The sequence below is a fragment of the Salvelinus fontinalis genome, chromosome 28, assembly GCF_029448725.1.
Source record: "Salvelinus fontinalis isolate EN_2023a chromosome 28, ASM2944872v1, whole genome shotgun sequence".
NCBI lineage: Eukaryota > Metazoa > Chordata > Actinopteri > Salmoniformes > Salmonidae > Salvelinus > Salvelinus fontinalis.
In genome coordinates, this window is record NC_074692.1 from 5,761,176 (window position 1) to 5,789,128 (window position 27,953).

General features: G+C 41.2%; 1 protein-coding gene across 2 annotated transcripts in view; it reads left to right on the plus strand.

Moving 5' to 3' along the window:
- Nucleotides 1-2,411: 2,411 nt before the first annotated feature.
- LOC129825986 (disabled homolog 2-interacting protein-like) overlaps nucleotides 2,412-27,953 on the plus strand; it is a 97,675-nt gene continuing 72,133 nt past the window's right edge. The window contains exon 1 of one of the 2 annotated variants that reach the window (XM_055886206.1): nucleotides 2,412-2,791. In XM_055886206.1, the coding sequence (XP_055742181.1) occupies nucleotides 2,752-2,791 (40 nt within the window). In that variant the 5' untranslated portion in view covers nucleotides 2,412-2,751. The remainder of the gene's footprint in view (nucleotides 2,792-27,953) is intronic. The other variant, XM_055886207.1, reaches the window with a different exon arrangement.

Here is a 27,953-nt window from a genome sequence, read left to right on the forward strand (position 1 = left end):
TAATTTAAAAAATATATCTAATTCTGCATACACATGGTCTCCTTTTTGTTTTCTTGATTAAAGCAGCTCCAAAATGCAGGTGTTTTAAGCCTAGGTCAGTGCTTTCTGTGGTAGTGGGGCAAGCCAGCAGATAATACGGAGCGTTGTGCCATGATTGGCTCAGTGTTCTGTCACTCATGGGGACATTACGTCATCGCCAAGTTTAAGAGCTTAGTAAAGGTAGACATCTACAATTTCAGCCCTTTGGGTCCTGCCGTAGTTATATTACAAGTGCCCTTCCAAGAAGGCTCAAGGTCATTGGCCACAGATAAAATGACGTCAAATCACGTAATAGGTACAGTTGGACTGATCATGTCAACATCTTACTTTCAAAGTCTTAGCTAGCAGTCATCATCATGAACCAAGTCGACAATCTACTAGCAAATCCTTTTTAATACTTGTCATATGAAGAGATATTAAGATAAAACGTATCGCTGCTCATCGCCCATTGGACATAAATTCAACAATGAGTTGTTTGGAAGGAATCAGTGGCCAACTGCAAGCATTGCAAAGAAACCGATAACGTTAGCCTGCTATTCAATGGAGTGGCTGTGTTTTTTTTTTTACAGAGTTCCCACCATAAATCAAGAGAATGCCAGACTTTAATGACAAAATTTTCCCACAAAGGACCTATGCGCCACCTTCACAAGGTGAGTCCAAAAACGTGTTGTATGCTGCTGCAATATGCAAGGGAGATATGTATACTGTAGCTAAGAAAGTAATACTAAGTGTATGTTGTGTAGTAAGCTGTTAGTAGCCCATGTGCCTCATCCTAATAATTTGTCTATTTTCACCAACGCGGTATTGTAAACACATTGTTCATGGCCCGGTGTGTGCTTGTTTGCAACTTTTTTTGGACAGTTTTGACAGTGCTACTGATTGTAGTGGTGGCGCTTGGCTTGCACGTGCAAATTCAGCACACACAACATTCTATAATATAATTGTGTTATTTGATGTGTCAAATGGTGTTATATGACATTATCTCTTTTTGACATGCAAAGACCCAAACAGCGTTCAATGTGCCTCACCCTAATAATTTGGTATAGTTTCACCTCTTAATTTCACCTACTGTTCTGACTTGGTGGTTCACATATAACCTGTTTCAGAGAAATGTAATCATCGAATATTGTAAGAGCCTTCATTGTCTGTTTATATGCCCCCTTTATTTATCCTATGGTTCTGACTTGTTGTACAGGGAGTACACTGTAAGAACGGCCCATGTTCTGAATTCTATCGCTGTACATTTCAAGTGCTGACCAAATAGTTATATTGACTACGTCTGTCATTGCGTGCTCATTAATGTCTTAATCGAAATTACCTATTGTCTCTTATCCGCTTGTCGTCCCCTTATGCCATAGTTTGTACATCTCAATTGTCAGTAGAAATCACATTTGTTTAAGCAAGTCAGCCATATCAGCTATGTTTTTTTTAAACGGCAGTAAATGAGGCTGAATGAACTGTTTCGCTACCAGACAAGGCTACGCTGATAGCCAGGTGTAGCGGTGGTAAGGTGTTGGGACAGCTTTATGTAGGCCTTAACAGTTTGTGGGCACCGTTTGTCACAGTTATAGTGCAATTCATGTGTTGTTTAGTGGTGTGTTATGGCTATGCTGGCATGCATCCCAAATTGTTTTTATTTTGCCCCACCAAGATTTACATGCTAAAAATCGCCGCTGTATAGGATAAACCAAGTGTATTTAGAAACACAAAAACTATATAGACTAAAGGTTACAAATTGTCTTCATCTGTCAGTTTAAAGCTAAGTAACACATCTACGCAGTTCAACTCCCACACAGTTGTGTCAAAGGGGACATGATTTGTTAACATAATTTGAATCCAAACCCAACGTTAATTTACTAGTTGTGACCCGCTGAGGTTCCAAACTCCGTTTTAGATGAGACTGACTTTATGACCCAAATTATTCTATTTACACTTTGTAGTCAAATTTGACACTATAACACATGATTCAGACTCCCATCGATGCCATTTTCAACGGGATTTGTTGGTTTTTAGGATGCAGTCGCTCTTTAAGTCGTATTCCAGACAGTGACAGCTTGCTGCTGAGTAAGGTAAACTCTACCGTTGCTCCTACAGCAACTCTTACTACTGAGACACGGGTGAATCTAGCCTATTTCCTTTCCTCACCACTGGAGGTCTCAATTTTCAATTACAAAATGTATTCTAATTCTTTCACAGTACGCTGTAATAATGTCAAACCGTGACCACAGGACTCAAAATGGAAATGAATTGATCTAATCCATCAATTTGCCTGCTACTGCTTGTTTTTGCTCAGTAGCGCCCTTAGCTGTGGTCCTGCATCACCACGTGTTCATGTAGTAGAGGATCTGGTTGTCGTGGCCATTGATCAGGATCTCAGAGAACTGAAGTGAGAGGGATTCGGAACTTGTTAAGTGACCATCTGGTGAAAGGCAGATGATAAAAAATGTGCTGTGTCTTTAAGAGTTGAGGAGCGAGAGCTGGCAGTGAGGCCCTATGTTGAGCCCAACTTAATCATAGACTTGGAAAGGCTGCCAGATGTATCACAGCAGCAGCCAGAACACAGCACAGCTGCCCCTGCAAAACCAGGCAGCGCTACTCACTCTGGTAGGCGGGAGACGAGGCTAGGTTTCTGTGCCTCTCTCCATTCTACATCCGCACACACACAAACACAATTGGCAGAGAGGAGCATGCCTCATTCGGTGCTTTGAAGTTATGGAGTTGGACAACGCGGCCGAACTGGAGAGCTACAATGGTAAGGGCGACTTGTTAAATCAAGCAGACAACCTGTTGAAATCTGCTTCAGTCCCCGTGGCAATGGGAGCTTTGAGATCAGCAAGACTGGCGGCTGTTCTCTTTGTGCTTCTTTTCCACTCATTTCCAGATTGGAGTTTTAGTGAAGTGGGGTTGTTTGCTGTTGATGCAGATTGCTTGTGGAATTCCTATGAATCAAATGTTTTGTTCGAGTAGACAGAGCAGATGCCGGGGGGGTACTAATACTGTATTCAAGAGGATGTTTGACGCTACTAGGACGAATTCTTAGTCCATATGAATGCTTTAGTCAAAAAAAGTGAGTGGACACTTTTTGCTTAGAATGCTGTCTGCAACAAGAGATTCATGTAAATATTCTTCTGTCTCAGAATAAATTCAAGCAATCTGTGCCGCAACTGGATTTCCACTCTGTAATCTGTGAGCTGAATGACCCATACAAATCTGTTTTTGCGTCTTCTAAAGAATAGCATGAATATTGTGCAAAGTGCGCAGCAGCGGTTCAAGTGTGAGGACGTGTAGGACTCATTACATTTTTGAGAACGGAGACGTAATTGTTTGCCTTGAAAGCTTGTACATTTATTTAACATTTTCAGGAGAACAACTGTTCAATGAACGGTTGAGGATAAATTCTACTTTGTATCATATACCGATCAACTTGAAGTGTGGCTTTAGTTTCAACATGAGTCCAGGTTAGAATATTTCTAGAGCCACACTTGGCTGACTTGGATTTATTCCGTTTTATTAGCCGGGCTCTGTGCCACTTTAACATTTGTCACGAGAATACCATACCAAAACCACTGTTTGGCCCAACTTTCCTTGGAAATATTAAAATCCCACAACTATCTGCTTAACCTCATTTGAAGTAATTGTCTAGTATTTACAGTACACACTCTAGTATGAGTTAAAATAGCCATCCACCCTGATGCTCAGGCAGTCTTCCTCCAGTGTAAAATTGTCTGGGTTCTAAACAACCCTTGATGCACCAGTATGTAACCTAGACACCTCTTTGTTCATGACTGCCAGGTAAGCTTTTTTGTGTGACTGCCAATGAATTCATGCCAGTTCCCTGATATGATCAACACATTTTCTTATACTGTTCTTTAGTACGTTAGCGTTTGAATGAATTTGAAGGGAGACAGCCTATTTTTCTATTTAACATGCCCCATGGTTAATGTGAATGCATATCTTTGCATTTCTAGCTTCATGAGCATGCAATGTTGTGGTGTAATGAATAATTCATTTTATTAGCACTTGCAGGAGTCACTGTCAGTACTAGAATATCCTTGCCAACAGTCTAGAAAGATACTGGTACGGGCCTTTTTGACTACTACTATGGCTGAAAAACACAATCATAAATTCCTCCTCAAATATGAATGAATGATGTGCTGAAATATCGATATCAACAGTAAATTTGACATAATGCTATCTCATTGTTCTCTAAAGTATCCAGAACAATTTGTTTTTTTTTAACACTAAGGGATTACATGCTCCAGAGACAGCCTGCATTAGCCCTAGATGTAACACAAAGAGTTAGCATAATCTTGATGACATATCAAAATTGACATAATCTGCTTTAGCATGAAATTAGAGTCAACATTTTAATGCTGTGTTGCAATGGCGAGTTGACGATTGCCTAGAGATGGGACAATAAAGCGAAAATGATCGATACCAATCACTGATCGCAGGCATTTTGCTGATATCGTTCTTTACGATAAATAGCCTACACTACAGAAATGGGAAGTTTGAAATGAAATAAGTTTGCTAATAATATTACTTAATTAATATTGAGTGATTGTTAATGGTACAATTGATAGCTACAACCATTACATTTAAGTAGTTTAAAGGATAAAAAAATGTGTGTACATTAACGTTATAAACATGTTGTTCTATTTATCATTATCGCGGCAATTTATCACGATATGGATATCGCGATAGTTGTCCATATTGTCCAGCTCTACAATAGCCTATGATGCATTTGTTATTTTAGTTTGAGAGATGATCTCAAAATCAAACTTTATTTGTCACATGCGCGCGATACAATAAGTGTAGACCTTACCATGAAATGCTTACTCACAAGCCCTTAACCAACAGTCCACCTCAAGAAGATTTAAGTAAATATTTACCAAATAAACTAAAGTAAATAATAATAACACAATAAAATAACAATAACAAGGCTATATACAGGGAGTACAGGTACCGAGTCAATGTGCGGGGGTACAGGTTAGTTGAGGTAATTTGAACATGTAGGTACTGGTGAAGTAACTGCATAGATAATAAACAGGGAGTAGCAGCAGTGTACAAAACAAATGGAGGGGGCGGGGTGTCAATGTAAATAGTCCGGTGGCCATTTTGATTTAATTGTTCAGCAGTCTTATGGCTTGGGGGTAGAAGCTGTTAAGGAGCCTTTTGGTCCTAGACTTGGCGCTCTGGTACCACTTGCTGTGCGGTAGCAGAGAAATCAGTCTATGACTTGGTTGTTTGGAGTCTGTGACAATTTGTTGGGCTTTCCTCTGACCCCACCTATTATATAGGTCCTGGATGGCAGGAAGCTTGGCCCTGGCGATCTGGTGATATACTGGGCTGTACCCTCTGTAGCGCCTTACGGTCAGATTCCGAGCAGTTGCCATATCAGGCGGGTCAGAATGCTCTCGATGGTGCAGCTGAGGATCTGGATCTTAACTCTATTGTTGGGGAAACCTAACACTATTTTTGGGAGAGGTTCTCTTCTGCACAGTTGAACCAATCCAGTAAATGGGGAGGAGTTAAGATGGAGTGTCGCCTTGTTAACGTCCAAAAGCGGAAGTCGCGTCACAGGCTCTCTTTAATTTCACCTGAAAACAGGATGCATCCGGTTGTCTACCCGGCCCCGCAGAGGGTACCGGCCCCGCAGAGGGTACTGTTGGGGAGCAAGAACAGATGTACATACAGTACCTCAGTGGCATTACACTTGGGTCCCATCTGTTGTTCATCTTGTCATTTAGATGTCTCCCTAGTACCCAAAGTTGTCATATTCACTGCCAACATGTAGATACAGAATGGCTTACAAGCCGAAAACCGAAGAACCTAACCCCTCAGGCGTATTGCAAACGTAATCAAAAAAGTATCAAATTGTAATGTGTTGTACGGCGGCTTACAAAAATCTCCCATGTTTATTTTGTAACTTTTTTTTAAGCAAGTTAACAAGTTTTTATCCCCTCTTACATGGAAGGATATGTCTGCTCGGGATGAGTCCCCCCTCCAGATTGAACAATTATTCCAGTGTACATAAGTGTCTGCCTTATTTTTGTGACCAAAAACACAAATAGTTTTTGTACCAAATAGAAGTCTATTTGCATATTGTATCAATTACAATATCAATTACAATGCCCTCAAAAAACATGGTACGGCTTGCTAATGCTTTTTGAGTTAAAAATGGTGGTGAAGCCCAACAAGCTCTGAAAGTGTAAAAAAAGATGAGGATTGTGGATGACATTTTATTGGATCCCAGTCCATTTTCGCCCTCTTGAAAAGAAAAGCGCTTGCCTCTGAATTTAATGGGATGACTGACTGAACAATGGTGCACTTCTTTTTGACTCAAACTTGTGGGAGTTGAACTGCGTAGATGCATTACTTATCTTGCTTTAAACTGACAGATGTTACATTTTAACCTTTTTAGTCTATGCAATGGTATTTGTTGTGTTTCTAATCCACGTGGTTAATCCTGTACTGTTGTGAAAGTATGTTTTACATGAAGGCTAGCTGACAATTGCTCTTCCCATGTTATGAAGGTGAAAAGGCTGCCACTTCTCATTTTTATCGTCATTCTTCGGCTTGTCTTTGAATCAAGTAACAAGTCTAAGCTGTCGTTGCTCATGCTATGTGCTTCTGTGGTTTTACTTTGGCACTTCAATTCACCTTGAAGGCAAGGGAGGGATTCGACAGATTTTCTATTAAATGTTTGCAGTAATGATAAGAGTCCTTTTCAGCTCAGTTGTACTGATTTTAGTTGTCAAATATGAAGATCATAGTTTGACTAAATTAGGCTACAAGGTGTGACAAAATATTGCCCTTGGTGTGAAATATTTGACCTGTTGGACTGTTGAGCTACTGAAGAGGGGGGGGGGGGGAATAAACAAACATCCTTTTACTATAGATCTCGTGCTCCATCTTTGACATATAAGCATGTGGGCTTGTGACGTTTGAAGTTCGAATTCCTTCGGAGAGGGCTCAGCTAGCCGTCATACGTCAGGGCAATTTGCTGACCTCACATGCTGCACACAAGTGTCTTTGTCTGCAAAAGAGCAGCTGTATAAATCCTCTGCCCAATCTTCTCTGTTTCTATAGTCCTCCGCTCAGGATGTTCTGTCTCGCACAGCTTGTTAGGCCAATAGACTGTAGTGCACCATGCAGTGAGAGACAATGATAGACTCATAGCAATGGGCTGTAGACCAGGCGATGGTGTCAGACCAGAGATTCAGGCCAGTTTATTTCGAATCAGTCCGTAGCCATTTTTCACCCTCTATTTATACTCATTATACATGTTTTACTGGGCTTTTTTGTCTTCAAGAGATCCAGGGCTGGAAGTATAACGCCCTATAGTTGCTTAAAGCCCAGTGGATTGCTGGGATTAAAAATATGAATGTTTATGAAAATGTTGCTGTCTGCGGTCAATAAACAGTGTACAAGTTCAGACATACCAGTTGCAGTGACAGCATAGAAAGAAAAATATTTTACAAAATTCAGAATTGTATTATCCCTCTTTGTGGACCATGAAGCTCCCTTGTTCAAGAGACTGGATAAAAACACTTCCCAAAACGAGGCCATATTTTCAAAGCCCTGTATTATTATCAATCTTATGTAAGGTGAAAAAAATTATACATTTGTCTATGCCTCTTTTTAAAGGGTCAAGCCACAGTTGAAACAATAAAGTGTTGTCACTGTTTTGGTAAAACGTAGAGGGGTGGGCCTGGAGAAATATATAACCACTCTCAAATTCATAGACAGAGCTATGGACTGACCATCCATGATATCACAGTCGTTTTAACCAATATTTGAAGCTAGCACATTTGGTACCTTGGAAGTTGTGGGAACATATGTTTTTGGTTTGCTATTGGTTCTGGGAACGAAGCCATAATTTTCCCGACCGGTAAAAATGAATGCTTTTTTAAACATTCTGAGAATGGAAGTGAACTTTTCTCCAGTTCTGGGAATGTACATTTTTTAGGTTGCAGGGGGGTTCTGAGGAAGTTTTACTAAGGTTCCCTAAACTATTTCCTGGGAGGTTTTATAAAAGTCCTGAGAATGGAAATTATAGGTTATTTGAAGGAGATTAAATACATTTTCTGAGAACATTCTCTAAATGTTGTGAAAGTTTTGAATATAATGTAAAGGTTATTTGGAGGTTTTTCTTAACTTTCACTGAATGTTTCAATAAGACTTAATACACCTGCTATCTTAGTTTGGGTTTAAGGTAAACATCACTTTTCTTACTTCATATTCAAAATCTCCAGTACCACCCCAACATCAACATATGTGAAAATGACACGTTTCTATGTTTTGTAGTAAAAAAAGATAGATAAGTGTTTCCAATGACATCATCAACCAATTAGTAGACAACTAGTAGGAAGTGCCTACTCACAATTGGTAAAAATCACATGAATAAGAAAACATAGAAATGTAGCATTTTCACATGTTGATGTTGGGATTGGGCTGGAGACGATGAATATGAAGTTGAAAAATGTTGACTTTTCCCTTTAGCTGTTCTGAACTCCAGGCACAGATGGGACAAATGGAAATGAATTTGCTTAGGCATTAATCATGCAAACACATTTCTTTTTTTATTTTGGCACGGTGTCATTGAGATTCAAACCTGTGATATTCTGTTCTCTGTCCTTGGAATTAGTCCTCAGCTAGCAAGCCCTGTTTTTTTTAAACTCCTACAAAGCTGTTCATTTTAGTGTATAAAAACAGACCCCATTTCAATGGAAACACTCATTAGGATCAGGAGTGGCCAATTAGTGAGCCAACACACCTAAATAGGCTTGGGTGGTATCCATATTCTCATACCTTCATACCAACCTTATGCCATACCGGGATATTTTGTAATTGTCAACGGTGGGTGTAGCTGGTGCATGGAAGTCAGGCGCAGGAGAGCAGAGATGAGTGAAGCACTTTACTGAGGCAAATAGTAAGACCAGAACGCAACAGTGTCACCAAAACCAAATGCCCAAAACAAGTAAGGCAGCACAAAGTACCACAAACAAAGTACAAAGTACAGGCTGCCACAAAACACAGTTAATACATAAAAACCTGGCGCTAACCAGCTGGAAGCGTGCCAAACTTGACAAATAAGCAATACCCCACACAGACATGGAGGGAACAGAGGGCTAAATACACATAGTAATTATGAGGAGACGTAAACCAGGTGTGCAGGAAAACAAGACAAAACAAATGGAAAATGAAAGGTGGAGCGGCGATGGCTAGAAGACCGGTGACGTCGACCGCCGAACGCCGCCCGAACAAGGAGAGGGACCGACTTCGGCGGAAGTCGTGACAGTAATACTGGCACTGAACATAAGGGGTCCAGTTTTTGAACCCCACAGCCTCTAATCCATATATATATATACACTGCTCAAAAAAATAAAGGGAACACTTAAACAACACAATGTAACTCCAAGTCAATCACACTTCTGTGAAATCAAACTGTCCACTTAGGAAGCAACACTGATTGACAATACATTTCACATGCTGTTGTGCAAATGGAATCGACAAAAGTTGGAAATTATAGGCAATTAGCAAGACACCCCCAAATTAGGAGTGATTCTGCAGGTGGTGACCACAGACCACTTCTCAGTTCCTATGCTTCCTGGCTGATGTTTTGGTCACTTTTGAATGCTGGCGGTGCTCTCACTCTAGTGGTAGCATAAGACGGAGTCTACAACCCACACAAGTGGCTCAGGTAGTGCAGTTCATCCAGGATGGCACATCAATGCGAGCTGTGGCAAAAAGGTTTGCTGTGTCTGCCAGCGTAGTGTCCAGAGCATGGAGGCGTTACCAGGAGACAGGCCAGTACATCAGGAGACGTGGAGGAGGCCGTAGGAGGGCAACAAACCAGCAGCAGGACCGCTACCTCCGCCTTTGTGCAAGGAGGTGCACTACCAGAGCCCTGCAAAATGACCTCCAGCAGGCCACAAATGTGCATGTGACAATACCACCTTTCCAACAAGTCATTTTGTCAAATTTCTGCCCTGCTAGAGATTCCCCCGTCACCTGTACGTGCTGTTATTGTGAAGTATAAATGTCTAACCGCAACAACGGCTCAGCCGCGAAGTGGTAGGCCACACTAGCTCACAGAACGGGACCGCCGACTGCTGAAGCGCATAGCACCTAAAAATCGTCTGTCCTCTGTTGTAACACTCACTACCGTGTTCCAAACTGCCTTTGGAAGCAACGTCAGCCCAAAAACTGTTTGCCGCCATTGGACTCTGGAGCAGTGGAAACACATTCTCTGAGGTGATGAATCACGCTTCAGCATCTGGCAGTCCGACGGACGAATCTGGGTTTGGTAGATGCCAGAAGAACGCTAGCTGCCGCAATGCATAGTGCCAACTGTAAAGTTTGGTGTAGGAGGAATAATGGTCTGGAACTGTTTTTCACGGTTCGGGCTAGGACCTTTAGTTCCAGCGAAGGGAAATCTTAACGCTACAGCATACAATGACATTCTAGACGGTTCTGAGCTTCCAACTTTGTGGCAACCGTATGGGGAAGGCCCTTTTCTGTTTCAACATGACAATGCCCCCTTGCACAAAGATGTCCATACAGAAATGGTTTGTCGAGATTGGTATGGAAGAACTTGACTGGCCTGCACAGAGCCCTGACCTCAACCCCATCGAAACCTTTGGGATGAATTGGAACGCCGACTGCGAGGTCTAATCGCCCAACATCAGTGCCTAACCTCACTAATGCTCTTGTTGCCTCACTAGCCCCTGCAGAAATGTTCAAACATCTAGTGGAAAGCCTTCGCAGAAGAGTGGAGGCTGTTATAGCAGCAAAGGGGGGACCAACTCCATATTAATGCCCATGATTTTGGAATGAGATGTTCATAAAGGTGTCCACATACTTTTGGTAATGTAGGTTATCAATAATTTAGAAGTCCAAATATTGCCCCTTTTTTAAGCACATTTCACAAGGCTTGTGAAGCCTGCCTTCTCAGTTGTAACTGGTACTTTAGAGAGGGACTTCAGGTCCAGGGTCAGCTTGGGCCTACTCACTCTATACTCTGCCCTCTGATTGGCTCTTCTAAGCCAGGAATGTAGCTCTCTGTAGCATTTGTTCCCCTGAATGCCACAGAGGGAGAGAGTATTTCTGTAACCCAGTACCCAAACAGCTCCTGAACAGAAAAATCCCAAATTTATTTTCTTTACTCTTGAAAGAGGGAGGGACAGAGCTCGGAGAAGCAATCTTGACTTTGTCATGGGTACTTCTGTGACTGCCTCTGGGTTGAGAGGAGGGGAAATGGCATGGGACATTTTGGATTGCTCCAATTTACTATTCAGCTTTCAGAGGAAGTCACTCTCTTTCTTTTAAGTGAGAAATTAGAAAAAGTCCTCTGAAGTTTTCCTTCATCCATACACTTTCTCACGTGTCATCTTTTTCCCCAAAAAATCCCAGGCCATGAGCGAGAGAGGTTCTCATTGCTTTGTGTTCTTTGTGGAAGACGGACATGCGTTGCAGTGAGATCCACAGGTACTGTACTGTGCATTCCAACCACAAAACTCCAGAGTCAGCAATGCTTCTAAATGCTTTGTTTTCAAATCTAGTTTACCGCCATTGTAATGCCCATATAGAAATGACAGCAGGTTGCTCTTCGATCATGCCAAGTTGTGACTTCACCACCCATAAGTCACCAAAGTGAAGTTCTTCTTTGCAGTATGTTTTGTATAATCCTCCCATCAGTGGTCACGTTTCAATACTCTGAAACAAGCCACAGAAATGTGGCAAGGCTGTAAGAGCCTGTAAACTTTAGTGAAACCATGGGGAATGAGGATTTTTATTATTTTATTTTTTTGTTGTTGGCTTTATGTGCTGTGTTGAAGTGCGTTTCTCTTAAATGTTTTTCAAATTTGGTTGGTTGCTGTATGTACCCTATCTAGTGATTTGTGTGTTGGAATTTTGTGTCTCTTGACTGCTCTGAATCATACTGCTTTGCAGAAACAACAGTTCCCTACCAGTTTACCACCAACTGGCTCGAGAAGGTGCCTCCAGAGAGAAAGTACACAACACTGCTTATTATCCTCCCATCAGGGTATTATTTCCGCAAACGTTTTCCACCCTGGGTTTTAGAATAATCCACTCCTTTACTAAACTCTCTCACTCCTAGAATCTTCTCTGTGCTCAAACAGAAAGCTAGACATATAGCTTAGAGGATAAGTTAAAGGGAAATTCACCCATTTTGAATGTTATATTGTTTTTGTGCATCTGAGCAATGTTCTATTGATTCCTGGGGTGTTTTCATGTGTATCTGAGCTATTCGCCGTTCAAGCAGGCAGAAATACAGCCAGTATGACTAGTTTTGCATCATATGCTCGGGAACTTGAGGAAAGTTTCAGAAATGTTGCAACCCTAATCTTTACATGTAGACACACCGTCAGCATGCTAATGATAAGCTTTCTAATCCAGATGAAGGCTTTGACTATCTTTTCATCCTAAAACAACCATCTGTGATACGTGTAGCTAGAATACCATCAATGTTAATCTGAAGATTTGAAGATAAAGATTGTGCTGTGAATAGGTTGTTCCACAGGATTAATATTAAAATATAGAAACATTTAATGCAATGTTGTGTATAATGCCTGATTCTGTCTGGCTCTGACTCTGCCGTAAAGGCTGACTTGGTGTGGGAAGGTAGTTGCTTCAGTAGGTGACAGGCCCAATGTTAGTCCTGGCAAATGGAGTCCTCAGATTTTTGGATGTTGTACTGTAGGTGTTCATTGTTTTTTTTGTTTTTTTGTAAAAAAAATAAAAAAAAATAAAAAATTAAAAGTAGTTTTAACACTAGAAAAAGGAATGAAAGCCAATGGAGAGAGCACAAGACCTGGAATTTGCACTGAAGCGTTAGCAAAGTGTTCGTTGGCCAGAGCTGGGTGGAGTAATAAGCTGATTACTGGAGTTTAGAATAATCCTTCATTTGGTATCACTAATTAGATTTGAGTATAAAGATATCCTTGACTGTAATGGTGAGTATCAGAGTCTCAAGTAGAACCATCTTGGATTTAAAAGCAAACAGTTTGGCTTTCTGAGGGTCTATCTCTACTGCATGTATTTTGGATGATTTACAGGCTAATATCTCACTTTGGCCATACTCACAACTACTAAAAAGATTGGAACAGCATGCAGACTCAAGTAGGTCACCCAGATCTCTCTGTTTCCTGCTCCTAAGACAATTTCTGCAGCATGGCATGAAACACCTCTGCCTGTATTTCTGGCCTGGCCTCTGCTTTAAACGATGACAGCTTTTGGAACACGAATGATTTGAGCAAACTCCAGAGATTAGTTTTGTTTCTGGAAGAGCAGAGTTGTGGAGCATTCAGGGGCCCCCAGGCTTTTCACAGAAGCCTTTCACAGCAGCAGCGGGCAGGCAGGCAGGAGGGAGCAGCACTAGGTTTGAAGGAGCATACCAGACTGAGGGGTGGGTGACTGAGCGTATGTGACATGCTTAAGAGGGCTAGAATTCCAAAGGGGTTTGATCCTATTACAGCTGTATTACCACCCCCCCCCCCCCAGAGGCATGAATTGCAATTTATGAAGGCTGAAAAAACGACCAACTGAAAGATGTCAAGGCGTCATGTGTCCTCTAAACTGCTTGCAGCATGGCAGGGATTTTTTAGGGACTGGAGGTTGTTGGAACATTCTTTCAGGGATGCATGTTAGGGAGATTACAAATATTATACTTTTTTCCCTTAAACTATTTTTTTGTGAAATTGTTTTTGTGAGTATGAACATGTATTTTTGCAGCATTTGTTATGTATAAACACTAGACAGTACACACAGTAACTTATTACTGCATTATTGGCCATATACACGGAGTGTACAAAACATTAAGAGCACTTCCTAATATTGTGTTGCACTACTCTCTCCCTCTTGCCCTCAGAACAGCCTCAATTCATCGGGGCATGGACTCTACAAGGTGTCGAAAGCGTTCCACAGGGATGCTGAACCCAATGCTTCCCACAGTTGTCCAGTTGGCTGGTTGTCCTTTGAGTGGTGGACCATTCTTAGTACACACAGGAAACTGTTGACCGTGAAAAACCAAGCAGTGCTGCAGTACTTGAGATAAACTTTTGCACTTGGCACCTACTAGGGCTGTGGTGGTCATGCACTTTTGTCAGCTGGTTATTGTCATGCAAAAGACTGCCGGTCTCACGGTAATTGAGCGTTAATGAACATAAACACGTTTAGTATCTCCAGGCGTCCACCCATACAAGCTGCATACAAGCCGCTGATGTGCACCTTTTGGAACATCTACATTTAAAAAAGTAAAATAAATCAATTTAATGTGCACCCTTATTTTAGTCAAGTCTAAAGAAAAATTATGTTGTGAAGAAAATCTATTTCCAAAGAACAGAATATGAGTTTGCCTACTGTATATTTTCTGGCTATGCTCCATGCCATAGGCTGTAGGCTTGTTCATTTAGCTGACAAGATATGCCATTATTTTATATTATATGATATTATAGTAAAAAGAATGTAATTGAACTTAGCTTAATATGAAGTTGCTATGTTGAGTGTAAAAGTGATCATTTGAAACAGGTCTTCAAAGCTAGATTTAGAGTTATTGGGCACATTTAGTTGTGAATGATACAAATCTTAGAAATCAAAACATATATATGGGCTGCTTGATGCAACTATAGGCTATTGATGATTTGAGAAAGTTGCAAAAAAAGCGTTCCTTGCCTCAGGCTATATAGCTGTTCTCTCAAGTGATCATATTTTCACCCATCAGACTATTCTCAATTAAATCTTGTCTTTGAGAATATGTCAAATTAGTTTAGATTTATTATCAAATGGACAGCGGAAAAAAAGACATGACATCTGTATGCACTCGAATAGCAAATTGCGGCCACGCGCTTTCCTGCCGGTCCATTTCTCAGTGAAGCCTGCTAGGCTACTTCAGTTTTATAGCTGAGCTGTGCTTCATATGAGCAGCCGAGAAATACATATAACAACACTTATTTCACTCCATGCATCAACCACTGTTTGAGGAGCATGCTCTCGCTGGGCGACAGGTGATATTTCACCCAAACTCTGTATGCCAGGGGCTGTCCAACCCTGTTCCTGCAGCTACCCAGTGGTTAATTTGGGAAACCAAGTGAAATCTGTTCGGGAACATTGATAGTAACATGATTTTGCAACCAACCATATTTCACTAAACTGTTGACGGCCAGCCTCTCTGCACGCCGAAGAAAAGAATAAAGGAGACATAGATGGAAACGCATGGTGGTGGATATTCGGGATAGCTAAAGGTAATGTGCCACCCAATTAATTATGAAAATATAAAACTTTCCCTACTCAAAATCAAATACAAATTCACTATAATTGTAGGCTACCTATATAAGCCACTCTGCACAAGCAATGAACCAACAGCATCGCCTAGGGCTATACGTTCTCTCCCAGACTCATGGATAGACATTTTGGAGCCTAGCATAAGGTAATGAGTCTACCCAGTATGCATAATAATACAGTCCACACTCAAAGACGATTACTCTAATTTATTTATAATTTTGGAGAATAGGCTAGCCGCTAGACCAATTATGTAACAAAGACATCGTGAATCAGTTTAGTTTTTCTGCCATGCGTAATATGTGGTAGGCTATGAATTGCATAAGGCAGAATCATAACTTTATAAAAATGTTTAAAAATTCTGTCTTGTCTCATAAGCCTATGCTTATGTATAAGCTCTAATATGTGTATGGATGTTTTGAATTAATCATCACCTTAGAAAGCGCTGTCCATTTCGTTGTGACAATGACCATGTTTTACAATCAGTTTCAACCTGCTTTTGAACTTATTTTTTTCAAATTGATCATCACAGTGAGGTGAGTTTTAAAAGCACGTACTGTTTTGATGAGTGTGTGATTTTTTAAATTTTTATTATTGTATTTGATTTGCCTTGATGTCAGAGTGGGTAGAGGGACAATAGAGCCCTGCGTACCAGACCATTAGGAACTGATGGCCATTAGCAAGTTGGGTACTAACAAAGCATGTCTAGAGTGTATAAAAGGAGATTACCATGACTCAACGGTCACCTGGAATTTTACTATGGTCATGACTCGTGACTGCTGGTGTAGAGGTAAAACAGTCGCCGCAACAGCCCTAACCATACCCCGTTCAAAGGCACTTAAATATTTAGTCTTGCCTATTCACCCACTGAATGGCACACACACAATCCATAGCTGTGTTCGAATACTCATACTAACCGCAATAACGGACTATTTGTGAAGTGAATTGAGTATATAGTATGCTTGTTGGTCATAATATGGATATAGTTCGTATGCCAAAAGTTCCCGGATGTCGTACAAAATTCACCAAAATACGAAGTATACATGAAGTGGATACTATTTCCGTGCTTTTAGGGCCCATAAGACAACTCTTACGAAAAAGGGTGTGGCTTCACAATGTTTTCAGATTTGAAGAAAATGGCGGAAAATATGCAGCCAAAGTCCGAAGAAATGAGAAAAGAAATTCATTGCTTTAACTAATTATAAAACATTTTAAGAAAATGTTAAGCAACGTAATTACTTTTCAAATAAGTTACGTTACACGTTATATTGGCTGACAATTTGTTAGCTACGCTATCCTTACGAACCGAATAGCATTACAGTAGTAGGTACCGGTATGTTAGCTAGCTACCTAAAGTTAGTTGGCTACTAATACATCGAACTTGCCAGGCAGTATTATTAACTATATGCTATCTAACTACCCAACATTTATTGACTAGATCATTCTTAGCTAAGCGGTATAATCGTTGTGCGTTTCAATGGACATTGTTCATTCTGGCTATCTACTCTGATTTCAGAGCACTCTCGTGCAGGATAACTAACTAATTTACGAATGCTCAACACACATTGAATATGGCCAGTAAACGTCGGCAAAAAAAGCATAATTAAATTGTTGCCAGCAGCACAGGTACAGTCACCAACATTCTAGATATCATGAACACAGACTAACCAGCTCTGCTAGGGCGAGTAAAATGGTCAAAGTAAGATTCTCAGTCTCATTTGTGTCTGGAAGTAGCTAGCCAACGTTAGCCAGTTAGCTTGGGTGCTTGACTGCCGTTGAACGCTCGCTCGGCTCAACCCTACTCCTCGACCAAAGTGTCCAGTGTGCGCTCTGAATGCTCCGAATTTATGAACGGACAGTCTGACAAATCTCTGGATTTACAAACGCCCAGAGCGCACTCTGGCACTCCAGATAGAATTTAGGAACACAACTGAAATCGTTAAATGTTTAGCTAGTCATTTGCTATGCTAACAAGCTAGCATGAGGTTGCACAGCAACAGCATCAACTTCTGGTAGACAGGCAAAGCTCTAGAACGCTCAACTGAAACGATACAATTCGTTTACAGTATACTAAAATGCACTGATACAATGTACTATATACTCATTAATTATGTAGTATACAGTATGTTAGCATGGGTATTCGAACACAGCTCTAGGCTCAATTGTCTCGAGGCTTAAAAATCCTTCTTTAATCTGTCTCCTCCCCTTCATCTACACTGATTGAAGTGGATATAACAAGTGACATCAATAAGGGATCATAGCTTTCACCTAGTCAGTCTGCCATGGAAAGAGCAAAGTTTTAAAAAAAAACATGTTTTGTACACTCAGTGTATAGGCCTATGTAGACATTTGTTGTGACTGGGGTGAAACTGGGTCAGCCCAAACATATTTTAATTGTTTTTGTCTGTGCGCTTGGATTGTTGTGGGAAGTAAGTGGATCTGGAGGCGGACAATCCAGCATTCCAGTGTGTTTGTTGGACCCTGTCCTTTTGCTGACACAAATGCATTGACTGGGTGTATTTTAAATCACTAGGGGAAAGTTAACAAGTCGTCTTGATTGGAATTATATCATGTTTTGGCAACTGACATTGTTAGTGGATTGGTTTGAGTGGGGGGGGGGATTATTATACTCGTCGGCACTCAATCAACAGATTAGTTTGAAGTTCAGAATTTCAAATGAAAATGTATTTGTCACGTACCGAATACAGCAGGTAGACCTTACCGTGAAATGCTTATTTACAAGGCCTTAACTAACAATGCAGTTAAGAGAAATTAGAGTTAAATATTTACTGAATAAACTAACGCAATAAAATAATAATAACGAGGCTATGTATACAGGGGGTACCGGTACCGAGTCAATGTGCGGGGGTACAGGTTTGTCGAGGTAATTGAGGTAATATGTACATGTAGGTAGGGGTAAAGTGACTGCATACATAATCAATTAGTAGCAGCAGGGTAAAAAAAGGGGAGGGTCAATGCAAATAGTCTGGGTAGCCATTTGATTAGCTGTTCAGCAGTCTCATGGCCTGGGGGTAGAAGCAGTTAAGTCTTTTGGACCTAGACTTGGCGCTCCGGTACCGCTTGCCGTGCGATAGCAGAGAAAACAGTCTATGACTACGGTGGCTGGAGTCTTTTTGGCAATATTTAGGGCCTTTCTCTGACACCGCCTGGTATAGAGGTCCTGGATCGCAGGAAGCTTGGCCCCAGTGATGTACTGGGCCGTACACACTACCCTTTGTAGCGCCTTGTGGTCAGATGCCAAGCAGTTGCTATACCAGGCAATGATGCAACCAGTCAGGATGCCCTCGATGGTGCAGCAGTAGAACTTTTTAAGGATCTGAGGACCCATGCCAAATCTTTTCAGTCTCCTGAGGAGGAATAGGCGTTGTTGTGCCCTCTTCACGACTGTCTTGGTGTGTTTGGACCATGATCGTTTTTTGGCGATGTGGACAACAAGGAACTCTCGACCTGCTCCACGATAGCCCCGTCAATAAGAATGGGAGCATGCTCAGCCCTCTTAGGCTGTTTCATCGTTTTCGGGTGATCAGGCCCACCGCCGTTGTGTCGTCGGCAAACTTAATGATGGTGTTGGAATCGTGCTTGGCCACGCAGTTGTGGGTGAACATGGAGTACACAAGGGGACTAAGCACGCACCCCTGAGGGGTCCCCGTGTTGAGGATCAGCTTGGCAGATGTTGTTACCTACCCTTACCACCTGGGGGCGGCCCATCAGGAAGTCCAGGATCCAGTTGCAGAGGGAGATGTTTAGTCCCACGGTTCTCAGCTTAGTGATGAGCTTTGAGGGCACTATGGTGTTGAACGCTGAGCTATAGTCAATGAACAGAATTCTCACGTAGGTGTTCCTTTTGTCCATGTGTGAAAGGGCAGTGTGGAGTGCAATCAAGATTGCGTCATCTGTGGATCTGTTGGAGCGGTATACGAATTTGATGATGGTGTTGATGTGAGCCATGACCAGCCTTTCAAAGCACTTCAGGGCTACATACGTGAGTGCCAAGGGTCGGTACTCACTTAGGCAGGTTACCTTGGTGTTCTTGGGCACAGCGACTATGGTGGTCTGTTTAAAACATGTTGGTATTGCTGACTTGGCCAGGGACAGGTTGAAAATGTCAGTGAAGACACATGCCAGTTGGTCAGCGCATGCTCTGAGTACACATCCTTGTGTCCCGTCTTGTGAATGTTGACCTGTTTAATGGTCTTACTCACATCGGCTACAGAGAGCGTGATCACACAGTCGTCCGGCACAGATGGTGCTCTAATGCATGCTTCAGTGTTGCTTGCCTTGAAGAGCACATAGAAGTCATTTAGCTCGTCTGGTAGGCTTGTGTCACTGGGCAGCTCGCGGCTGGGCTTCCCTTTGTAGTCCATAATAGTTTGCATCTCTGCCACATCCGACGAGAGGCAGAGCCAGTGTAGTAGGATTACATTTTAGTCCTGTATTGACTATTTTTGATGGTTTGTCTGAGGGCATAGCGACATTTCTTATAAGCGTCCAGATTAGAGTCCCGCTCCTTGAAAGCCTTTTAGCTCAGTGCGGATGTTGCCTGAAATCCATGGCTTCTTGTTGGGGTATGTACATACGGTCACTGTGGGGATGATGTCATCGATGCACTTATTGATGAAGTCGGTGACTGATGTGGTGTAGTCCTCAATCCCGGAACATATTCCAGTCTGTGCTAGCAAAGCAGTCCTATAGCTTAGCATCTGCGTCATCTGATTACTACCGTATTGAGCAAGTCACTGGTACTTCCTGCTTTAGTTTTTCCTTGTTTAGCAGGAATCAGGAGGATAGAATTATGGTCTGATTTGCCAAAAGGAGGACGAGGGAGAGCTTTGTACCGTCTCTGTGTATGGAGTAAAGGTGGTCTAGAGTTTCTTTTGTTGCTCTGGTGACATGCTGATAGAAATGAGGTAAAACGGATTTAAGTTTTCTTGCATTAAAATCCTTGGCCGCTAGGAACGCCACCTCGGGATGAGCATTTTCTTGTTTGCTTATGGCCTTATGAAGCGCGGTCTTAGTGCCAACATCTGCTTGTGGTGGTAAATAGACAGCTACGGAAAATTAGGATGAAAACTCTCTTGGTAAATAGTGTGGTCTACAGCTTATCAGATACTCAGGTGAGCAAAACCTTGAGACTTCTTTAATATTAGTTTTCGCGCACCAGCTGTTATTGACAAATTGACACAGACCACTACCCTTTATCTTACTGGAGGTAGCTGTCTCTCTTGCCAATGCATGGAAAACCCAGCTAACTGTATGTCATACTTGTCATCGTTCAGCCACTTCTCTGTATTAATGACAGTTTTTAATGTCCCGTTTGTAGTATAGTCTCGAACTGAGCTCATCCAGTTTATTCTCTAATGACTGCACTTATGTCAATAGGACGGATGGTAGAGGCGAGTTACCCACTCGCCGACAATCTCACAAGGAATTTAACTAAGCATGGATGTTGATGCAAGCAAAATGCATAGAGATGAAGTGATGTTGTCATTATTTATCCTCTGTTTTGATGAAGTCAGAAGGCTAATAAGAATCTGGCACTTCACTTGTCTTCGAGTAAAAAAATAAAATAAATTATGATTCCATATGTGTTATTTAATAGTTTTGATGTCTTCACTATTATTCTACAATGTAGAAAATAAACAAAAATAAAGAAAAACCCTGGAATGAGTATGTGTGTCAACTTTTGACTGGTACTGTAAATATTTTAGGCATATCATGTGAATTAGGCCTCATGTAAAATCATTGTCAAAAGCACAAGAGATACTGATGCGTGACAAACAGGTGCTGTTAGATTACAATGTTATTCTTCTGCCCTTTTGGAACAGTGTAAACAACACTAAATAAATTATAAGTAAAACCAGAGAGTATCTTCTGATGAAAACAAATTGCAAAGATTAAAAACAGCCGGAGTTGTGAAATTGCTTTATCCGACATTTTGTGGTTGCATGAGGCTTGGTGATCACAGAATCAGTTATTAAACCACTCAAATAGGCAACAGAAGTAGGAACAGAAGCATAGGGCTGAGTTTCTCACTCATTTGTGGCTTTTGTTCAAAATAAGTTATATTATAATGCAGAGTTAAAGACACATTCTTTCTGATTGTCTTTGGCATATGCAGTCTCTCTCTCACTACAGCTAATTTCGTTTCAATTATAATACATTTACATTTGTAGGGGTTGATGCATTCGTTTGGGCGAAACAGTTTTGTGATATTGAGTTATAAATGTAAGTTTTCCCTGTTTGATCATTAGGTTACACTTTACATTAGGAGTCAACTGACTGAACTGACTACATCTATCAGTAGTCTAAACTGTGGCATAAATTGGGGGATTTTTCACACCTAGCCGAGTTATTAGACTATGTAGTGTGAACGTTTCTGTCCAAGAGTCTCTCTCCTCTCGCACTAGAGTCCTGCATTGGGTAAAAGAAAATCTGCAGGCGGGTGGTCCCGGAGTTGAGCGAGAACTTGGGTAAATACAATGGCGCAATTACACTTGACGTATGGACTGTCGGTTTTCGAAAAATAGGATACTTCTGCCTTACAGGCCATTAGCCTTCATAAACAAAGAGTGGGTGCTATCCACCACGGAGTGGGACAGTGCAGCTCAAAACTGCAGATAACATAAGGCCAGCTATTGTGAAAGAATATGTGTGGATGTTGTTAATTTCCTATATTGCTTCAAGGGGCCATTCTGACTTTGGAGGCAAGCAAACAGCCTACTGTTCAGCTGTTCAATCCAGTGATGAATGGACTGTTTTTGAAGTTTTTGTTTTAGTGTATTTATTTGTTGTCTAATATTAGAAAGCTCTTTAAAGCGGTATAAGTTGTCAATGTGTCCCATTGTGAAAATAAAAATCATATCATTCTTAATTCATGGCATGGTTTCTTTTTAGCCAAATGTTGAATAGACATGTAGACAAATTAATTCATGCAGGAAAATAATAATAGCCTACTGTCTGTAGTCTTTAAAACAATCAGGCTAAATAAATTGAAATTTTGTTGGGCAACGGATCGGATTGGCTCTCGGAAATCTATCTTCAATATAATCATTCATTCAGAAGGACAAACTCATAGGCCTTAGGCCTGCAGTAAATTAGATGACCAGGTCCGTTGTTCATTAGGTTATAATAATCCATGCCTTCTGGGAATGTTATAAAATCTAAAAGTTATGGGTGGCGTTAGAAAGTTGCTGTCAGAAGTATTACACTGGAAATGTACTTTTTAATCCGTCTGTGCATATTTCAAGACATGGCATATGAGTGCAGTGAGATACCGGATGGGTTGGACCATACTTTTCTCGTCAATAATCTTGAAAAAAAAACGTATACTTAACTGGAAATCAACCAATGTCTGCCTTTTCAAATGCTTTATTATCCAAATGTTGAAAGTTTGTGTGTGTGGGCGACAGAGAGACAAAATGGTGCAGTTTGAGTCCATGTGGTGGAGAGTAATATGGCACTGGAGATGGGGGTGGGAGCAGGCAGCTGTGATGTAGTTGTTTGTGTGCGTCTGAATGTTGTCATTTTGTATGTGTATGTTTTGTATTGTTAAAAAATATAATAATAACATCTTACAAAAAAAGGAAACATGACAATCAACACACTTGAATATTCATTATGAGTGGGATGTATTTATTTTTTTATTAAATGATTTAACTTTCATTGTAACCACAATGTCACAAATAATTGAACACATACACACAACATGAGCAGATTAATTTAGTCTAATTTGTTTTTATTAAAGACCATCAGAAAGAATGTTGGTACTTTTTAAAATGTTTATCCAAAGCCATGAATGAGTGAGTCACATAGCTTTATGCTGCAAGATTGCCAACTAAATAGTTCAAGCCTAAATAGTTCAAGCCTATTAAATTGGCTAAAACTAAAAACATTTTCATAAATAAATTAAATCGGCCAGGTCTTGAAAATGTGCCTTTTGCCCCTCTGTAACCTCCCTGGAGTCTTTCATCAGCAAAGAAGGATTCCTTGTTTCAGAAACTCACTTTTATACTGTAGAGGGGCTATCACTCTTTCCACCCTGTGGTAAATGAATCAATTTGGTTATTTTATGATTCTTTCATTCTGTTTTTCGAGGGAGAGAAAACAAAAGCAGTGTTCTAACTCCCCCTTGCAATAGTGGCACAATGAGAGAGTGACCCAATTTACCACAATCTACCACGTGGCATAAGCTCAAAACTTTTAATTCAGGAACCACTGTAGGCCACTCATGATGACGTATTGCTTGTTTGTTTTTTGCTTTGATGCGCTTTGAGATTTGTTATGAAACGTGCTATCGAATGATTCTACCAAAGAAGGTTCATTCAGTTTAGTAGAGCAAAAAGGTCTGACGGAGGCCGACAAGTAAGCTTCATTAGAAAAAGTTATATTAGCAAGAGCAGTGTGTAGGTTTCTTTTTTCTTTCAAGTTCTCGTTTTTACCACGCACCTCACACAAGATGGCTGAGATGTGCGAGTGCTTTTTTGGATTGTTGAAAGGAAAACACACAAAGTACATGTACCGGTGTCAAATAAAAATGTTTCACAAATAAGTAACACTTTTTAATGAGAACAGAAATCCCTTCCCAAAAAAAGGCCAAAAGACCAAAAAGAGTAGAACAGCATGGTGTGAAATGGAACTGGAACCCAAGAACCTGCCTAAATGACTACAGACCCGTAGCACTCACGTCCGTAGCCATGAAGTGCTTTGAAAGGCTGGTCATGGCTCACATTAACACCATTATCCCAGAAACCCAACACCCACTCCAATTTGCATACCGCTCAAACAGATCCACAGATGATGCAATCTCTATTGCACTCCACACTGCCCTTTCCCACCTGGACAAAAGGAACATCTATGTGAGAATGCTGTTCATTGACTACAGTTCAGCGTTCAACGCCATAGTGCCCTCAAAGCTCATCAATAAGCTAAGGACCCTGGGACTAAACACCTCCCTTTGCAACTGGACCCTGGACTTCCTGACAGGCCGCCCCCAGGTGGTGAGGGTAGGTAGCAACACATCTGCCACGCTGATCCTCAACACCGGAGCCCGTCAGGGGTGCGTGCTCAGTCCCCTCCTGTACTCCCTGTTCACCCACGACTGCATGGCCAGGCACGACTCTAACACCATCAAGTTTGTAGACAACACAATGACAACGACGAGACAGTCTATAGGGAGGAGGTCAGAGACCTGGCCGGGTGGTGCCAGAATAACAACCTCTCCCTCAACGTAATCAAGACAAAGGAGATGATTGTGGACTATAGGAAAAGGAGGACTGAGCACGCCCCCATTCTCATCAACGGGGCTGTAGTGGAGCAGGTTGAGAGCTTCAAGTTCCTTGGTGTCCACATCACCAACAAACTAGAATAGCTCTTAGCTCTTGGAGTCTCATGTAGGAAAAGCTAGACTGGAATAGCTTGCTGGACATAATTTTTTTTTTTAGCATTTCTTATACCAATAGACTGTTCGAAGTGGGACACAAGCTCTTGTTTGCTGAATGTTCAATACTGCAGCCAATAGAACTCACGGGTAGTTTGAAAGAAGAGTGAACATGCGATGGCGTAGGATATATCAGTTATTTATTCAGACCGATAACCATTCAATCTTTGTGAAGAGAAGTGAAAGCCTTCTGCAACTATTTCTAGTCCTATATTATTAAAGGATGTCATTAGAATGATGGATGTTGAATGCGAGGAAAGAATGAAGCAACAATAGAGAGAGGTAGGCTAATAATATTATGGAAGGTATATAGTGCATTCCAAAAATATTCTGTCCCCTTTTTCCACATTTTGTTACGTTAGACCTATTCTTAAATGTATTATACTTTCCCCCCCTCAATCTACACACAATACCCCATAATGACAAATCAAAAACAGGTTTAGACATTTTTGCATATTTATTAAAAATACTAAATTTAAATACGTTATTTACATAAATAAGTATTCAGACTCTTTGCTATGAGACTCGAAATTGAGCTCCGGTGCATCCTGTTTCCATTGGTCATCCTTGAGATGTATCTACAACTTGATTGGAGTCCACCTGTGGTAATTCAGTTGATTGGACACAATTTGGAAAGGCACACACCTGTCTATTTAAGGTCCCAAAGTTGACAGTGCATGTCAGAGCAAAAACCAAGCTATGCGGTATAAGGAATTGTCTGTAGAGCTCCGAGACAGGATTGTGTCAGTACAGATCTGGGGAAGGTTACCAAAACATTTCTGCATCATTGAAGGTTTCCAAGAACACAGTGGCCTCCATCATTCTTACATGGAAGAAGGCACATGACTGCCCGCTTGGAGTTTTCCAAAAGGTACCCAAAGGACTCTCAAACCAGAAGAAACAATATTCTCTGGTCTGAATTAACTCTTTGGCCTGAGTGACAAGTGTCACTTCTGGAGGTAACCTGGCACCATCCCTACGGTGAAGCATGGTGGTGGTGGCAGCATCATGCTGTGGGTATGTTTTTCAGGGACTTGAGACCAGTCCGGCTCGAGGGCAAGATGAATGAGGCAAAGTACAGAGAGATTCTTGGTGAAAACCTGCTCCAGAGCGCTCAGGACCTCAGACTGGGGTGAAGGTTCACCTTCCAACAGGACAACAACCCTAAGCACACAGTCAAGACACCGCTGGAGTGTCTTGGGAACAAGTCTCTGAATGTCCTTGAGTGGCCCAGCCAGAGCCCAAACATCTCGGGAGACCAGAAAATAGTTGTGCAGCAACGCTCCCCATCCAACCTGACAGAGCTTGAGAGGATATGCAGAGAAGAATGGGAGAAACTCACCAAATACAGGTATGCCAAGCTTGAGGTGTCATACCCAAGAAGACCTGAGGCTGTAATCGCTGCCAAAGGTGCTTCAACAAAGTAGTGAGTAAAGGGTCTGAATACTTACGTACATTTTTTTATTTTTTTTGTAAATATGCAAAAATCTCAATCTGTTTTTACTTTGTCATTATGGGGTATTGTGTGTAGATTGAGGGGGGGGGGAACAATTGTAATACATTTTAGAATAAGGCTGTAACGTAACAAAATGTGGAAAAAGGGAAGGGGTCCGAATTCTGTCCAAATCCACTGTAATGTGGTAACGATGAGTCAATCCTCTTAGCCTATTGTTTTCTGGCACGTTCATTTATTTTCTTTCACGTGCAGGGTCCAACGTCAACGATGGCGCGCTGGCCCTGGGCCAGAAAAACTTGTTGGGCCAGTTGATCCCATCATGGCCACTAACTTTTCAGCGCGTTTTTGCATTCCAGTTCAACATTTAAGTGCTCTGTCGTGGTCTCCCATTGAAAACCACACATGTAAATGTCATGCTATTTTTATTTGAGCAATATGATTTGCTGTTCGTTCAAGCACCACCACACTCCTGCAAGTCTAAACTTCTCTAGCAGTACATTGATTCCATCACACAGTACACGTGTAAGCTGTCCAGAGCAAAAAGAAGCACCCATCAAGCTGCTTGCTGAGTTTTATTTATTTTAGGGAAAGTGATTTACCCCACCAGCCCGGGGATGCCTAGCTGGCTACTTTTTCTATTTGGCTGGTTACTTCATGTGCTTGTGGAAAACACCGGAAAAATTTAAATGTAGGTTAGTTACCGTGTTACATACGTTATAGCTAGTGCATAGTGCAGTGGCCAGAGAGCTAGCTGTGGCCACATGACTTACTCAAAACCTTTTTGTTGTGGCATTTGAACAGGTGTTTGTGTAATTTCTGTAACAGGTGTTCACCACTGAATTAAATGTATGGTGTTGTCATCAAACCCTGAAACAGTTTGACAACAAGCCCTGGTATTTACAACAAACAGCTAGCTAGGTTAACGTTAAATATAAAGTTGTTACTTGACAACAGCAAGTATCCCTGTAGCTAACTATTCAGTTCGAACAGTTATAACTTCTAGTCCTACTAAAGCACGTAGCTAGCTTAAGGCATTGCAGGCAGCAGGCTACAATTTTCTTTTCAAAGATGTACGATGAAATAGCCGTGATCCTTTTAAGGATAACAAACTACCTACATTTGAACAATGCAGAAGCTTCGCTATTCGCCATCTTCCACATTGTTTTGCTGTTTACTTGGAGAGAGAACTCGCCGCCCCCCTCTTCCAATGTATTGTGGTTGTGAAATTACAGAAACGTGTGGTGTGAATTCTACTAGATAAAAGCTGAAATGAGGATAACTTCCTGGCATTTTAAAGCATTCTCGATTTTCAAAATGTACATCCTATAAAACATTTTAATTTTTTGCGTACGGAGTGTGTCATGTGCGATTGCGTTTCCCGCTATTCATTAATTTCTGTAGCGCATCCTCATACAGTATCTATACTGAATAAAAAATAAATATAAATGCAATATGTAAAGTGTTGGTTCCATGTTTCATGAGCTGAAATAAAAAATCCCTGAAATGTTTTATATACACAAAAAGCTTATTTCTCTCATTATACTCACACAATTGTTTACTTCCCTGTTAGTGAGCATTTATGTCTTGAATAAAGCCTTTTTGTGAGGAAAACCCATTCTGATTGGCTGGGCCTGGCTGCCAAATGGGTGTACCTATGCCCACTCATGGCTGTACCCCTGCCCAGTCATGTGAAAT